Source organism: Poecilia formosa, unplaced genomic scaffold (assembly GCF_000485575.1).
Source record: "Poecilia formosa unplaced genomic scaffold, Poecilia_formosa-5.1.2 Scaffold0, whole genome shotgun sequence".
NCBI lineage: Eukaryota > Metazoa > Chordata > Actinopteri > Cyprinodontiformes > Poeciliidae > Poecilia > Poecilia formosa.
The window spans coordinates 2,642,663-2,659,281 of NW_006799939.1; the positions used below are offsets into that span (position 1 = coordinate 2,642,663).

The following is a 16,619-nucleotide window of genomic DNA, read 5'->3' on the forward strand; positions in this document are numbered from 1 at the left end:
TTTGAAGGGGAGATTCTGGGACACATTACTCCAGCAATCACAGATGGGTTGGGTGGTGGAGTAGCAAGCACCACCTGCAAATTCCATTCCTGTGCATCCAACATGAACAAGCATAAAAGGCCAGCTGGTATTCAGCACCACTTGAGGAGGAAATGGTCTACATCTACATCTTTAGGAGGGCGGGAGGACATTAAATGTATATTTAGAGCTTTATGAGCATATATTGTGATACCAAAGGCCCTCATACTTTATATATATATATAAGTTAATTTGTTATTATAAGGAGTTAAGTATTAAAGCTAGACAAAAGTGCTCTCTGTAGGATTTAGAAGGTTTGCTTAGCCTCTAAATCATTGTCACTAATGGCAATAATGCTGTCCTTCTTCCCCATACAAACAAGCCCACAAAAACTACGGCAACCAATTAAAGAACATAGAGGCATCGGAGAAAACAGAAAAAAAGTCATGCAACCCGTCTACATGAACAGAAAATGGTTTGAGGGAAAAAAAAAAGAAGCTGAAAAGCACACTGTAGACAGGCAGAGCATAAATCACACTGATAAGAGTGTGGGCAGGTCACAGCCAGAGGCATTAATAATACACACATACACATCTACACAGGAGCAGGGGTGGCAGTTCTGCACCCATGATCACAACAAAACAACCAACACCACTATGAGGGAGCCCTTCCTGGTCACATCGGCCCCCGCGCCGCTCACACACACACACACACACACACACACACACACACACACACACACATATATGCATCATGCGGGGCCGTCCTGGGAGATGATTTATTTTCGCCGAGCGCCGGACTTGTCATGCAACAAGTTAAGAGCTGGGGGCAGTGAGGAAAGCGACGATATGAGGTGGAGCAGGGAGAAAAACAAATCTCATTCCCTGCCAGCAAGGCTGCCCGAACTCGCTTTTTTTTTGTTTTTGAGTGAGAGAGTGAGAGAAAGAGAGAGGAGGATAATCTGATAAATAGGTTGAAGTGGGGAAAACCAAGAGTGAAAACAAAACGAGGAGGCTGGGAAGGAAGAGGGACGCGGCTCTGCGTCAGACAGGTGTGGCAACAACAACCGAGGAGGCGAGAATCACCTTCTCCCTCACGCACCTGTTCAGGCCTTGGCTCCGTTTTTCCGCCATCTAATAGCTTCTCCAAGCTTTTCATCCCATCAGTGAGAGCAGATATGCTTTCAGCTATCTTAGCTCTTGGCAATCTCTCCATCGCGCACTTAAAAGCCGTCCTTCTGGGAACAGATTGGGAGGGTGGACAATAATCGACTGAAAACATCTGCAATAAGGTCAAACAAAAGGAGCCGCGTTCAAGTTGGGAGAAATTCCTGAGTCCACAGAAACGCTTCAAAAGCCAGTGGGAGGTGTGTGTGTGTGTGTGTGTATGTGACTGGAGAGGCATCCGTAGTACAAGGAAGAGGAAGTAAGGAGAGGAGGTGGGGGGAGGGGGTCTTCAGTGGATTCAGCTTCCTGGTGCTGAGTAAATGCCATCAGGTACTGTAAGCTAATCCCTGAAAGCTTTGAGTTTGTGCAAACCTGCATGAACACATACACACACAAAAAAAGAAAAAGAAAAAAAACACAAACTCTCTTCAGCGTCATCTTTTAACGCTACCCTCTCTCTTACAGACACAAATTTATCGATCTAGCTCACCGGCGGCTAACCTGGCGAGCTCCCCTCATGTGAGCCTCCCCCTCTAAGTTGATGTGTGGACGGCATATTATAAATCAACAAGCTTAAAATTGAATTGTGCAAAATCAATCGTGATACAGATCTCCCGTTGGCTACCTTTAATTCTGATCATAAATCTTCTCTGGCCAACACACACACAAAAAAAAAAAATAAAAGAGTGCATATTCCCGACACAACGGGGCACAAATTAGGAGAAAAAGAAACGATCCCTTTGATGAGTTTAGTCATTTTTCTGTGCAACACTCAAGTGTGGTAGATGGACGCAGGGTCCTGGAGTAGATGGAGAGTTCACTTTAGTGAGGAATGAGTCGTCTGCTGGGTCAACCCGTGGACGAAGACGGCCGCAGAATCTTTTCGCCTGCCGATCTTAACACAAACATGTTTGTCCGTGGAGAACGGAGCGTTTTAATTCATGTGGAAGTAGAGTGGTGCACCTGCTCGCTCTGCTGATTGTTCGCCGCTGCTTCGTTTCGATTCAGGCGGGGACTCTTGAAGGAAAATGAGATGACACCTGGTTTGAAGTGGCTCGCAGAGGCACGCAAATCAAATTAGAAATAAGCTTTGTGTTTGTGAAGAATGCAATTCCAAACACGCCGCGCGTCGTTCAGATAAGAGCCGCTTGCTTTCTGCGCTTGGCGCGCAACGCATCTCAATAAGTTTGAATAATCAGGAAAGCTAAGGCGTTTCAATATTCAATTCAATAAGTGAGAAATGGTATCATATCAGTGTATGTTTTGATCTAAACACTTCAGGATTTTTTCCATAGAGTTCAAATATCCATAGAGACAATGAATTTTATTACAGATATGTTGATATGCATAAAAACTGCTGACTTGACAGTCAGTGACATACTCCACGATGGGGGCAGGTCACAAAAGGTAATTTCTAATGAAGCTCTTTGTTCTGAAAAATATTGATGGAAAGTTTACTGGAAGGAAAAATAAAGTGTCCTACACTGTGCTGGATTGGTCACTGAACTCATCTGACCAGAATAACTATAGAAAACCAACAAGTTATAGTTAGGAGCGAGATGGGGCACACCGCAGCACAAGGAAGCTCAGCTGTGCTTGATCACTCCACACCATACTGCATTGAAGTAATAATTTATGTAAAAGGAACTCTGACTGTATATTGAGTTCTAAACCTGACCTGGTTGCAGCAGTTCTGTCAGAAGGAATGGGCCAAAATTTCAACAAACTGTTGTTAGAAGTTTATGGAAGGAAACTTATTAACTTGAAATACTAATCAAATACTAAAGAAATATATGAAAATGTCTGAATAAAAAAAAAAAAGAAGACAAAAATATCAAAAAGTATCTCACTCCTTAAGGTGGCATTTAGAGATTTAGCAATTCTAAGTGACCTAAAAGAGGAAAGGTTTGGTCTCATTTAAGGTCAGACAATAAGGGGAGAAAGGTTTTTAATACAATCTGTGCAAATATTTCAGATGATTGCAGACTGTGTGATGAATCTGAATGCAAGTTTCATTTTTTGAACTTACCTTTTCTATGACATGGTATTTTACTGCGGTGCATCAATGTTTTTAGTGCTGGTGCACAACAAGAGCTAGATCTCTCCCTTAAGCTTATTTTTAAATAGTTCAGATCAGAACAGATTTTTTTTTCTTTTAAACCAGCCACTAAGTAAGGGGAAGCAGCCACAAATATCGATTCAGGATTTCAGAAGCGTGAGCCGGATTGTGAAAAAATGCTTTTACGACGGGAAGTAAAAGATCTGCTCTCTCCGTGGCATGTGATCTATGTCACATTATTGTGTGACATATTCCTGACAAGACCGGGGCTTATGGGCCTGAGGCATGTGTAAAAGCCTCAGGGGAAGAGTGGAGTTTTCTGCCACTGTGTCTTTTCCATTCTTATAAAGGCTTTGAAACTAAAAGGAAAAAAAAAGACTGGCAGAGTCACAAGGAACGATAAGATTAAACTCCTTCTGAGAGAATACCCCACCACCCGCCCTTTTTATTATTACTCCCAAGAGCTTTTCACAGTCATGCTGCTAAAAATACACCCCACAGTGTGCCCTGACTTTATTCCTAATTCACGGGACATAATACAGAGAGGCGCCTGACGTACGATGCACGTCAGCATGAATGAAAAGCGGCTCCACTCTAGATTTTCTTTTTTTTTTTCTTTCAAACACAAAACTTGCTTGATCTCCGTGGGTGCTCAATGGAAACCCGTGGTTTTGTTGAGATCCAATTCTGTAGCGAAACGGACAGCTGAAACCTCTTCAAAAGCAAAAAGAAAAACAAAAAAAAAACACAAACCGTTTCCTCAACGCAGCGACGGCGGTGCCGTCGTCTACGTACAAACCCTGCAGCTAATCCTCCGACAGGTTGGTCATGATGCAACGCAGCGGCAACTGCTGCATGTCAGTGCTTTCAGGTAAGACGATGCCCAAATGGTTGCCTGAAAAGAAATTAAAAAAAAAAAAAAAAAAAACTCTACAACTGTGCAGCCCTGCTTTTAAAAGTGACTTGATTAAAAATAGCTGGCTGACAAGGAGGCAAAAAGAGGAATTGGGGAAATCTAAATCGCTCCAGCATTTTATATTTAACTGAAATATTTAGATGCAAAAGCACAGCCAGTGATATGAGGACAACTTTAAAGAGACAGCCAAACAGAAGGCAGAAAGTGCTGCATACAAGTCATGCTGCTGCATGCATGAGTCCTATAAAGAATAAGCCGCTTAGTGTCCAAATGCAGTTTAGGGTCCAAAATGAGGGAGAATCCAAGTGAATCCTAATGAGACAAGTTTGTCCTCTACTGTTTGCACAGAGGTACTACACAATGTAAAGACGGTTTAGAATTCAGATGATCACTGGGGAGAGATTAAAACGCAAATCGATCGGATATTGGAATATGGGAAACTTTCCCCTTCATCAGCAAGTCGGATAAAAAATGTTTAACCTATTCATTAAATACATCAAAACTAAGATTTCCCACCACTTTCTTTCAGTCGATAAAAGCACCAACCAAAAGCACATCGTTTGAAACACACCAAGTCAGATGAAAGCTTGGAATATTTGAAGCGATGCAGACATTTTGGGATATTTATGTCATTTTTTATGTTTTGTGTTGGATTCAAATGACTAACTTGATCAAACAACCTGCAGAAGTTGTTTTTTGTAATGGTTCTTTAAAAAAAAAAAGTGGCTGCCAGGCCTTAAGGAAAATCAGAAATTGGCATGTGTTGGAAGGATGATTCATGCGTGTAGTTTGAAAATATGTAACAAAACCCAGATGTAAAAAAAAAAAGCCATTTACGTTAAAAAATAATAAGCAAGAAATTGTGCCAGATTTTACAGAAAGAGACAACATTAAAAACGCATCGCAACAAATTAAGAAATGGAACTGAAGGGTGTACAAACTTTCCATGAAAAGATACATTTCCATGCTTTTCCTGAATTTGCCTCATTCCATTTTTGAAGTCTACAAACAATAAGATTCCTAGTAATCACCAGATTTAAAAAAAACAATAGTGCTCAATTTTTTTTCTCCTTTTTTTTTTTTAAATATAGGCTTCAAACATAATGGAAAACACAAAACAGAAGCAAAGGCAGCATGCAGTGACCTAATTTACAATGTTTTGCCTGATTCACCACAAATTCCTGGTTTTTCCCATCTGAGCAACATCCATGTAACAGAACCATAAATTCACGTTTTTATAAATTAGCTTGTGTGATTTTGTGTGTCCTAAATTAAACAGAAACTGAAAATAATGCAATTCTTGTGCTTTACAGTTGGAGCTCACAACAATGTGGTTGTTGTTTAGTGAGTTTAATCATGTCACCATTCTCTAACAGTTGTTTTTCTTTACTCTGGCCATAAACAACGTATGCACAAAGGTAGCAGCACTTTCGTTTGATTATATGCACGGGGTGCTGTCATTTCTCAAACCATTTTTGAGATTCGAGACAACTCTGATTGTTTAAGCTACTTTTAAGACTGATTTCGTTTTTCTAGTACGTCGGATGTAAATTCTGCAAAGCAACGCATCTCCATATTATGTTTCATTTTGTCCTCGCCTATTAGAGATGCAGTAAATGATGACCCGGATAGGAACCATCACTGCATAGGAACCATGTGAACTGCATTAGAACACAATAACAAAACCAAGATGTTAAGTTAAACCAGTGACACAGACTCACAAGCAACTTTGCTGCCCAAAGCGAAACCTGAGAATAGCTCTCATCATTATAGTGTGGCGCAATTATAAACAGGGAGGTTCTGGTTTCCAAATTAAACGCCCATGAAAAGTATTGAAGCTAAAAGAAGCTAACATATTTTTATTATATGTCTATCAGCTCAAACAAGGTGGATATCTTTATGTGATGTGCTAAACTAAAAAAAAATGACAGGTTGTGTTATAGGATAACAGTTGAATAAAATAAGTACAACTAACTGTTCATCGTCTCTCCGCCATGATGATGCTAACACCTTAGCGTCTAGCTAACACCGGTTTGGTTGCTGTACAACACAAACAGTCTGCATAAGGTCCAAATGGAGCAACTCGGGTTCTTACCAGTCCCTCAATTTGGATCTGTTTGACCGGAGAGTCCAGGGTACCGCCTGTAGAAGCCATTGGTGTGCTGGATGCTGAACTGGACTCCTTACGGGAAGCCATTAGCCGGGGTCCACGCGAAAGAAAAGGGGGAAGAGATTCAGGCGACGCACGTTTCCCTTCCTCAGTCCGTGTGGAAACAACGAGAAAAGTCAATTCCGCTAAAAAGAATTGTACTCATTTATTTAAAAGTAGAAGTAACAAAACTCTTTAAAAATAGATTTTACTTTTGGTATGTTGAGGCTCCACAACAAAAGAGACCCAACTAGTTATAAGCAGTGATGTTTAAAAATGCGCTAAATGAGGTTAAGACTGAACTAATTGAAAAATATTGCACATTTTGTAAGTTTGATGTTTAATAAATTACTTTTAAAATGACTTTCTTAGCTATGAACTTGAAATAAAAAACCGTTTTGCATTGGAGTTATATTTGAACATTCTGCCACAATTTTTTTTTCCTCAGCAGAATTCACAGTATTTTTTTTTTTAATTGCTTATATAGTGATTATCCACCAAACATTATCCCAAAAAGTCTTGGGGATCTTAATGGGGTTTATTTGGCAAATATGAGATTGGTCTCAGTTTCCTTTTTATTCAAGTGACTTAGTGAAAGTATTAAGGCCTGGGTGTGTCTAGTGAAGCTGAATAAGCAGCTAACTCGTGATTTTACAGGAACATTTATATTTTTCACACAGGTTCAGAGAGGTTTGGACTGCTCCCCTACCCCCAAGAAATGAGACCATTTGAAAATGACTCATTGGTTTGTTGATCTGAAACATTTAAATGTCACAAAAGCATAAACAGAAGACATTTTGTACCCTTATCTTCACAGGTATAGAAGAGTGTGCATTTGTTACGACAAAGTAAAATCTCTAAAATACTGGAAGTCTAAATAAAAACATGCAGAGTGACTTAACCAAGTACTTAAAACACTTTATTTCAAATCTTTACAGATGTATCACAACTAGAAGTTACCCAGAATCTAAAAAGGTGGGATGGTGAACTTAACTGTAACAAGTACATTACCTAGTTACATAATGCAAAAAGGCAAACAAGCATAAACTTAAAAAGGTACAAAAAAATAAAATTTACATAAACCTTAATTGATGAACTGCCTTAATTATACATCTGAGTCATGATATTTAATGCCAGATAAGACTTTCAAATTTAATGAGGGATTCACTTTTTTTGTTTATAAGAGAGCGAGTGCAACAGACAGAAGTTGGGCGTGGTTACATTTCTGAACAGTAAAACAGTACCTTTCCAGAACATCTAGTCATTACAGAGATAACGTGATACATTGGGCCATTCATAAAAATCTTTTTTTTTTTTTTTAGCTGAAACAGGGGGACTGATACAAAACTTGTGGAATGAGAAAACAGAAATTTAACTTAGAAAACAGAATGCAGTAAAGTTTACAAATTGATGACTGAAAAAGGGTTTGCTTTATAAATATCCTTGTAAAACATTCCTCACTCCGCTTGAACCAAGAATACTGCATGATCTGATATTTATTACAGTAAAACCATGTTTTGTTTCTTTAAAGGTTCTGAACCCCTTACCATTTACTTCCCTCCCCTTTCCCCTAGGAAAAAAACAAACAAAAATAAAACAAAAAAACTGGGCTTACTGGAAAACACAATAAAAAGGCAAAGAGTCGAGTAATTTAAAAACAAGAAAACAAGTATGCCTGTTGCAAGCAGAGTGTTTGTTTCTTCCAATGTCTAAATGAGGTGGAATTTTGGTCCGGCCGTGGCGATGATGTCGCTGTAGGGCTCCGACTGAGTGACCTCGATGGCTTGCTGCTTCTTGAGGACGAGGAAACTGTAAAACTTGGCTGCTGCCTGCTTTCTGTTGTTGTTTCGGCACAGTTCGAGCAGACTGACCGACTCCGCACCGGTCTTTGCCATGACGCGCTGTGGAGGCCAAGAGACATCAGAGGGGGTCAGTGAGTGTACGATTATCATGAGGACAAATAAATACAGATTCTTGGTTAATTTTACGATCAGGCTTCGTTTACCTGCAGGCCGTGAAGCATCTGTTGGGTTCTCTTGTTCCATCTCTTCTCTTCTTGATCCTGGTCTCCAGCCTGGCCTTCCTCTTCCTGACAACCAAAAAAATTAGCAAAGAGTTACAACTCTATTTGTATCTATTGTATCATGTTCTGTTTACACGCAACTGTTGAACTAAAGTGTAGAAAGCTAAACTATTAACTTTGATTATTGCTGCTATGTCACAGCATGTTAGTTTGACTAATAGAATTAAAACTCCAACTAACGATTATTTTAGTAACCAATTAATTGGTTATTTTGACAATTAATCGAATAAAAATGGCACATTCTAGAGACTTTTCATTCAACCACTTAGCCTTGTTAGACTATTTTATTTTAGTCAAAAAGATTGGAGTAGATAATTAAATTCTTTTAAAAATATATATATATTGCCTGAAATGCAACAACAAAATTCCTTTAGTAAATTCAAACTAGGTGAAGTTCCACTTTAGTTTTGGCTAAGATGTGTTTACAAAGGTGTTTCTATCTTAAGTGCAAAATCAACATTTTCTGTTCAGTTTTATTGCTCAAAATATTACACTAGTTTCAGAAAAACGGCCCATTTGAGTCTGAAAACAGCAGATAATTCATTGATTAAATTTTTTTTTTGAAAATTAATTCATTAACTGATTAGTCAGATTAATCGTTTCAGTGATGAATAGAATTTTACAAAAATATAGAAATTTCCTGCTAACTTCGGAGCATCAAACCATTTTTTATTATTTTTTTTTAGTTTTTACTTAAGGCCTTCATTAAATCCCATCCCTTCAACTAGTGACAAAAAGCAATAACTTTCCATCCTTGCAGGGGAAAAAAGAAATTTTAAAAAATTGCAGTTTCCCCTCACCTCCTCTTCTTCGCTGTCATCCTTCTTATCCTTTTCCTTGTCGGTGAGAAGGTCGAGTTCTGGGACAAGCTGAGTGAGGTTGACACTGGCCTCCTCTGGGGGCAGATCAACCTGAGGCATGTCTAGTCTTTGTGACAAGTCTGAGCGGTCAGCCACTTGCTGCTGCTCCAGGGGAGTCATCTGAGAGAGCAGAGAGAGCAACTGAGCTACGGCCAGGGTGAAACTTGGAGTCAACAGTCCATTTTATTCCTCAACTTTGGCTACTTTCCCATTTATGAAATTTACTATTCCAGAAAACTTGGTCATTTAGAACGACTCAGATTATTTTCACAACCTAAATTATGACCATAATATGATTTATAGCATAAAACAGGAGGATTTCCCGCAGCTTTGCTCTCGGATCCATAAACTCACAGGAAAGCTTCCGTCCTTGTCAACGGGCTGCTTGCGTTTAACGCCACGGGGGGTGGATGGGGGAGGCATCACCGTCTCATCCAAAGTTGTCCTGCTGCCTTCCATTGTAGAAGCTGCCAGAATGCTGGGCTCCTCCATGATCGTCTGGTCTGAGGGGGGAAATCATATTACAAATTGTGAAAACACTGCATTACCCCTCTAAACACTGGAACAACTTCTTTCCTTTCTCCAGCTTGACTTACCGATAACATCTCTGTTCTGAGTCATGATCTCCTCCCTCGGCACCTCCGGGTTCTCCAGCTCTTTGAGGAACTCGTCCAGACTGTCCGCTTCGCCGCCCTTCCTGCGCTTCCTCAGCTCGTCTGGCACCAGGGGGGTCAGGCAGCGGGTGAACATCTGACAGAGATCGGACGTTACGATTTGGAAGAGGGGCTCATTTTTAAAACGCATGCACACTTTGCTCAAACGTTTGTGCAGCGAATTTAATTCAGCGATGCGTCCGCACGCCTTCTTGTTCAGTATTCGGAGCGAGTGAAAGAGGAGGGAGGAGGGCGAGACGAAACCAATCGGTCGCTTTAACTCCTGGTCCCCGGGTGCTCTCATTTTGAATTTGAAATCTAAACGAAAACTGGGTCTTAACACGTTTCTCCACTCTGATTACAGTTTTGTACCAACCTTGACAACATCTGCCACCAACGACCTTATAAAACGCTGCCTACAGTGGTGATTTGGCATCAACGATCCCTCGGTACCTTGAGCAGCCGGGCGTTCCAGAGCGGCTGAGCAGGCAGAGAGAAAAGTTTCTCCACTCCTCCTGTCTCTTTCCACATCATGAGCTTCTTAGTGGGAGGGGCCAGGTCCAGGGTGGTCACGATGTCGGAGTAGTCCGACAGCTGGGCTCGGATGGTCTTACTGTCCAACTCTTTGACGCTGTCGACGATCAGCTTCCTTTTACGTTTTGCCTTGGTCTCTTTCACTGGAAGGAACAAAAAAAGAGGCAATGAAGATGCTGCTCCTCTATTGCAAAACATAAGAACAACAAATATGGTGTGTTCATTTAAAATAGTAAATTGGACCATTTCTATTGTTGTGGTCCAGGCTATGAAAAAAAGGGAACTGCAGAAATTGTTAAAAAAAAATAAATAAATAAAATTAGTGTAACAAAGCTAAATTCTTAAAACTGAGATCCAATTCACTCAATCGTTTGTTGGCCTTCTGAAACCTGGAAGTAAACTTTAATCATTTGTACTAAAGTTGTTTTTTAAAACGATACAAAAAAAAGATATTTCTTTAAAAGTGTGTAATGCTTTCAGCACATTCAAGGGGTTTAAAGGCAATATTCATGCCAATAAGAAACACATGGAAGCTATTCAAACAATGAACAAAATAAGTAATTTGTCGATAAGGAAGGCAGTTATTGGAATCACAGGAAGCTCCTCTTCTTTCTTGGATCGCCTCACCTGAGCCATGAGGACAGTGAGCTGCTACTTTGAGTGTAAAACTGTGTAACACAGCAGTCATGTCTGGTGAAGAGCCTCAACCCCCTCGCTTTAGCAGGAATTTGAGGAATTTTGAAAAGGTCAGCAAAGCTGCCATTACCATGACAGCAAAGTATTAAACACTCCAGGGAGCACAAGTTCTTGTTCAGTTTCATCATTGGCCACTTGCTCATATGTCACAATTCCTTTGCACAGTAGTGAGGTAAATAGCATCGATCTATGCTTTACAATGAAAATGATACAATTACCGTTGTGTGCAGCTAATGTAATAATTTATCACGGCCTTTATGAGCTTTACAGTTGTGCATTCTTTAAAAAAAAAAAGTTTAAAAAATACTGCTAAGTAAACGGTTTTATTGTTATCTTTTTTAATCTTAAGAAAAAAAAAATCTCACTTTCCATTCTTCACAAAAAATCAAAACAGTATTTTTCTTAGCATCGGTTCAGAGTTTAGAATTTTACCACGGTGACAACTATAATCATTACTGTAAAGGAGGAGCAGTTGTTCAAACAACTTGAACAATTGCTCAAGTTGTTTGAATTACACACTTCAAATTTTATTTGAAGTGTGTAATTTGATCACACTTCAAATAAAATTTGATAGAAAATGTATTAAGAAAAGTTCAAGTAGTGTCCAATGATTGACAAGTTTTCATTTTCAGTAGCTTAGCATACTCGGTGAAATAAAGAGGCCTACCAGTGATGTCGATGGGCTCCAGGGCAAAGGCCTCCTCTTCGTTGTGAACCAGAGTTGTCTGTTCCGTTTGGTCGGCCATTGCTGGCAGCGGCTCTGCTGGGCCAGAATCAGGACTGTCTGGACCCGCTTATCAGAAACGCACACAAAAATAAAGTTATGCATCCAAGATGTGAGCACTAAAAATACACTTGGTGTTCCAGAAAAAAAAACCAGCTTCACTTACGTGAATGAAGGTTGTCAAAGTCATCTTCATCATCCCCGTGATCTGGAGGCATCATGACGCTCTCTGTGATCGCTGGTGGATCATCAAAGATGCCACCTCCATCTTCAGAACTCAGCAGTTTGTCAACTGAGACAGAAAAAAAAAAGACATCAACTTCCCTACAAAGGTTCATTTTAATATTAGAACAACACAGTTTTTTTCCTTTTAAAAAAATAAATAAGTCAATCTAAAAAAAATAAAAATAAAAATAAAATACATGCTTGTTACCAAGCATTCCGCCATCGCTGTTGCCCATGGAGCCGTCCCCAAAGTCGTCATACTCCATGTGGTTGGATTTGTCGGGGAGGTTAGCTGGGCCTGGCTCAGCCTCCAGCAAGAGGTTGGGGTCAGTGGCTCCCTGCATTATATCATCTTCAAACGTGCTAGCGTCACGCATCATCTCCCGGTCATCCATGCCAAAGTCAGCTGAGGAACCCAGCAGAAAGGATCATTAGTTTTCTAACAGAACAACCTTGAATATATATGATTCCTATGCATTATTCTCTAAAGTCCTTCTGTTTTCTAACTCTGTTCTGCAACGTCAAGCGGGTATAGACAGGACAGCTGGCTGAGTAAGGGCTGTTGTGAACCGAGATGTAAACAAAGGAGCCATTTCCTACCAAAGTCGTTTTCCTGCAGCAGGCTGAGGTTTCCAACATCCTCCCTCAAGGTGATCTCTTCTGCTCTGCTCTGGTTCAGGGTGAACTGCTGAGCCACGTCAATGTCACTGTTGACAACATCAGATGACAATCGGATGAGAACAACCTTAATATCCCCTGAGTAATTGTTTTAATAGACAAACAATCAACTAACTAAGAACTTTAAATCTGGCCAACTTACTCCAGATCAGGAAGTGGCTGGTCAAAGTCATGAAACTCCTCAGGTAAGGTGATGGCGTTATATGCAGCCTCTCTATTTTCCTCGGGCAGATCAACCACACCTGGACACAGAAATAAGGAGTGTCTGTATGCAGAACACAACTTTCACCTCCACCATTTATTTTTACACAGAAGCATATGAAGCAAAGCCTTTCGGACAGTTTACCTGGCCTGAAGGCCATTTTGATCTTGATGAAGGCTTCATTACAGTCAGCCAGCAGGTACTTGGCCTTTCTGTGGTAGATCCGCACCACTCCGAGGAGCAGGTGACCGGACGTGCGCAGCGCCATCTTCACCTGAAAAGCAGGAAGTCGGAGATATTGCAAAAGCAACTCACTTTTACAGGACACAGCTTGTACTGCAAGCACAAGCCTGATGTAGCTGTTCAGAAAAATGTATAATGTACCATCATCAGATGCTATATTATTTCAGACAGTGGGATTTTTCAGTTTTGATGCATAAAATAAAAAGAAAAATTGTTGAGATATTTAAGCTGCTAATTAAAAGAAAGGTACAATAAAGGCATAATTGATAACAGATCATTTTTACATTGCTATTACAAACGCTTACAGACAGCATGCAAATACAGTTTTTCAAAAGAAATAAAAAAAATACACACACAAAAAAAACAAAACATGCAAGTTAGCTGCAACCACTGATGTAATGTTATGAATTAGCCCTATGACGGACACCAGCCTGATGAAGGTCTGAATGACAGAGCAGGGTACAAACTCCCATCAGCACCAGCACTTGGTTTAAACTGGTCCAACAGTCAAGCCTCCTTACCTTAGGTGAGATGATGCTCTCCACACTGCTCTCCAGGTTGCATTCAAACACATGGGCCTTGGTCAGCTTTTTGTCCCAATGGGCCGCCAGCCAGATCTTGGCCAGCGGCCCACGTTTGCTGAGGACAAAGTGGGCGTAGAACATTGCCCCGGTTGCCCTGGTTCAAACACGCCAACTGTGGTGTGGTTTACCTGGAAAACAATTAAGATACATATAACAAATTGATATAATTTACACGGCTACAGTAACGCAAACCATCCAAGAAAGGTGTGTTTGGACGCTACAAAAATTAAACGCCGAAAAGCACCACACACAAATCAGTTCGTCATGTTAGAAATGTCCTGCGGTCGATCACAGAGAGGATTATTAAAAGCTTGCAATGAGCAGTTTTGTTACAATAACTGGGTGGGCAATTTGTCATTTTTGCTCATTCAGTGCCAAATTGGCCTCCTGTGCTCAAGTAGCGTTTATAAATGCAGGCTGATTTAGTGAGACGGAAAATGGTGGTGGTTCTTCATTTTAATGAATCTAATCCAGTGTTTCCCAACCCTGGTCCTCAAGGCATGTTTTAGATGTTCCCCTGCTTCAACACACCCCATTCAGATGATTGCAATTCAGCAAAAAACCCTGTTGATCAGCCATCAACTGCAATCATGTGTGCTGAAGCAGGGGAACATCTAAAACATGCAGAGCAGTGTGCCTCGAGGACCAGGGTTGGGAAACACTGATCTAATCAACAGGTCACAAAACATCACATTCTTCACTAATTCACTCACAGCTCGCATAAAACGCAAGAAAAAAAAAATTGGTTGATTCTAATATCTGGTGGACTGACTGGTCTCCACTCAATATTTTCAACCATATTTATACAAAAATAAAAATAAACTGATAAAATACTTGAACAGATGATTTGGCAACCTGGTAGAAGTCCAATGGTTAATGGTTTATATTGATACATTGATTTATCCAAGACTATTCTAGCAACCGTTTCTTCCTTCCATATACTTGTTTTTATTATTTTCTCAACATATTGTTTTGAGGCTTTTCCTCTGAAGTCGGAGAAACGTTATCCAAGACAAACGAAAACGCATCAAATTTTAGGACACTGATTCGTTTATAAACGAGAAAATTCGTCTTTTGTGTGGAACTACTTAATAGTGGTCCAATATCCAATGAGGAAACGTGTTCAAGTTTTTAAGTAAAAATTGTCCCATTAATATGTGTCGAATTCGTTTTCTCACAACTTGGTAGTCAACGTTACATGTTAAAGAGAGCTAAAGAATTGGACGATATCAAAAGCTCTCGTTATTTACGTCCCGTTGTTTTTTAGTCAAGGGAAGGGGGGGATACTGGAAATGCACGAACTTTTACCTTATTTCATTACACACTTTAAACTTTTCGCTGCAAATCGAAATGTGACTTATTTTGCTAAAAGAAAGACCAAAAAATAGTCAGAAAATAAATGTACGTGACTTCATAAGCATTCAATTGCGAATAAGAACAAAAAGCGCCAAAGGGATGGGGCGCCAGTAAATAGTCGGCGCCATCAAGTGGGACGAACCAAATTAGCCGACTGCTAACTACAAAAGGAGGAACGGCGTCGTCAGCTTCATACATCGCATGGACACAAGTTTAGAATAAAATCGTTAATTTTAGACGAAATTGCAACCATCTTAAACCACACAACAAAAATTCCATACAAGTACGCAAAGTCCTCAGGAAAAGGCGCCGCTCGATAACTGCTCATACTTTTTAGCCTCTCATCAGCTCAACACTGTCGTTAGCCGATGTCCAACGGCTCTTCATACAATGAAGGCCGCAACGAACAGACTCCAGCGTGCATGCCAGTTTCGTTACATAAGACACCAAAATCAGTGCGTTAACATATCCGCTGCAGACACACTTACCGAGAGGAGCCCTCTTAGAGTGAAATCACAAAGATTAAGTAATTTCTCCCAGCGAGCTCTCCCCTGTTGTACTCATTAAAACAGCCAAGATGGCGCCAGCCGCCTTCCTCCCGCTCAGCGCTGTCCTTTTAAAATCGACAGGATGTTTACAGTCAAAAAACGGCGGAGGAGGAGGAGTCTGTCGGGGAGGCTGATACGCACCACAGACGACGTCCTGCTGTGAGCGGCGACAGGAGATAGAGGGCGCTGTGACACAAAGCCTATCGCAGGAATAAAGGCATCTCAATCAACCATGACAATAAAATCTGCATTCAAATACTGTACAGCTAGCCATATGCGAAGAACTTATTTAATCTCTGAAATTACTAAATATTTTTTAATGAGGTCTAAAATGCAAACACAGTAAAACAAAAAAAGAATAGATTTGCTAAATAAAACACGATGTGATAGCTTAAACATGAATAAATCAACGATTTACTAAATACAAGGATCCAATAAGTAAGTGTATGATTCTTTTTTTTTATCAAATATGAATAATCAACAGTGTAAAAAAAAGTAATACAAAAATGTAAATGCAAAGCATCTAAATGATGTGTAAATAATGTGTTACGAAATGAACAACAAATGCTGAAATCACTGATAACAAAACAAAGAAAAATGGTTCAATTTGTATTTTCAGTGTTAAATTATTTCCAGAGCCCTGAGACCCTGTGATCTGATTGGTTAACCTGAACAGCAATTGAACTGGAGATTGTGAGTAAAGTTGACAAGCAGCAGGAAGTTATGGTATGCTGCACAACACATGACAATAAAGTCATATTTACATCCACATGCACACTTTCTAGTATTATTTCACTGTTTTAAAATGCTTTGTTTTTTTTATCAGTTTGATAAGACATTTCTTCATTTAATTCCTGTCTGCATTTCTATCATTACAAATATTTTTCATCAACAAAAAGATTTCAATATGGCATAGCCGTAAACT

The 16,619-nt window shown here is 40.0% G+C and overlaps 2 protein-coding genes across 3 annotated transcripts in view; both read right to left on the reverse strand.

Moving 5' to 3' along the window:
- LOC103134963 (eukaryotic translation initiation factor 3 subunit H) overlaps nt 1-6,412 on the reverse strand; it is a 72,094-nt gene extending 65,682 nt beyond the window's left edge. Inside the window, exon 1 of the mRNA XM_007547522.2 lies at nt 6,255-6,412. Within this exon, the coding sequence (XP_007547584.1) occupies nt 6,255-6,356 (102 nt within the window). The 5' untranslated portion in view covers nt 6,357-6,412. The remainder of the gene's footprint in view (nt 1-6,254) is intronic.
- Nucleotides 6,413-7,205: 793 nt separating this feature from the next.
- On the reverse strand, nt 7,206-15,769 carry LOC103135049 (double-strand-break repair protein rad21 homolog). Of its 2 annotated transcripts, XM_007547645.2 has the most exons (14): nt 15,635-15,769; nt 13,728-13,918; nt 13,108-13,237; nt 12,904-13,003; nt 12,684-12,790; nt 12,292-12,489; nt 12,025-12,150; nt 11,802-11,927; nt 10,358-10,581; nt 9,848-10,001; nt 9,606-9,754; nt 9,192-9,371; nt 8,314-8,397; nt 8,018-8,209 (listed from the first exon to the last, which is right to left on the reverse strand). In XM_007547645.2, the coding sequence occupies exons 2-14, from the start codon at nt 13,869-13,871 to the stop codon at nt 8,018-8,020; spliced, it is 1,914 nt and encodes a 637-aa protein (XP_007547707.1). In that variant the 5' UTR covers nt 13,872-13,918; nt 15,635-15,769. The 2 variants fall into 2 exon arrangements, with proteins under 2 accessions (XP_016526224.1, XP_007547707.1); XM_016670738.1 differs by lacking the exon at nt 15,635-15,769 and having other exon boundaries at nt 7,206-8,209; nt 13,728-13,871.
- Between the last annotated feature and the right edge of the window lie 850 nt (nt 15,770-16,619).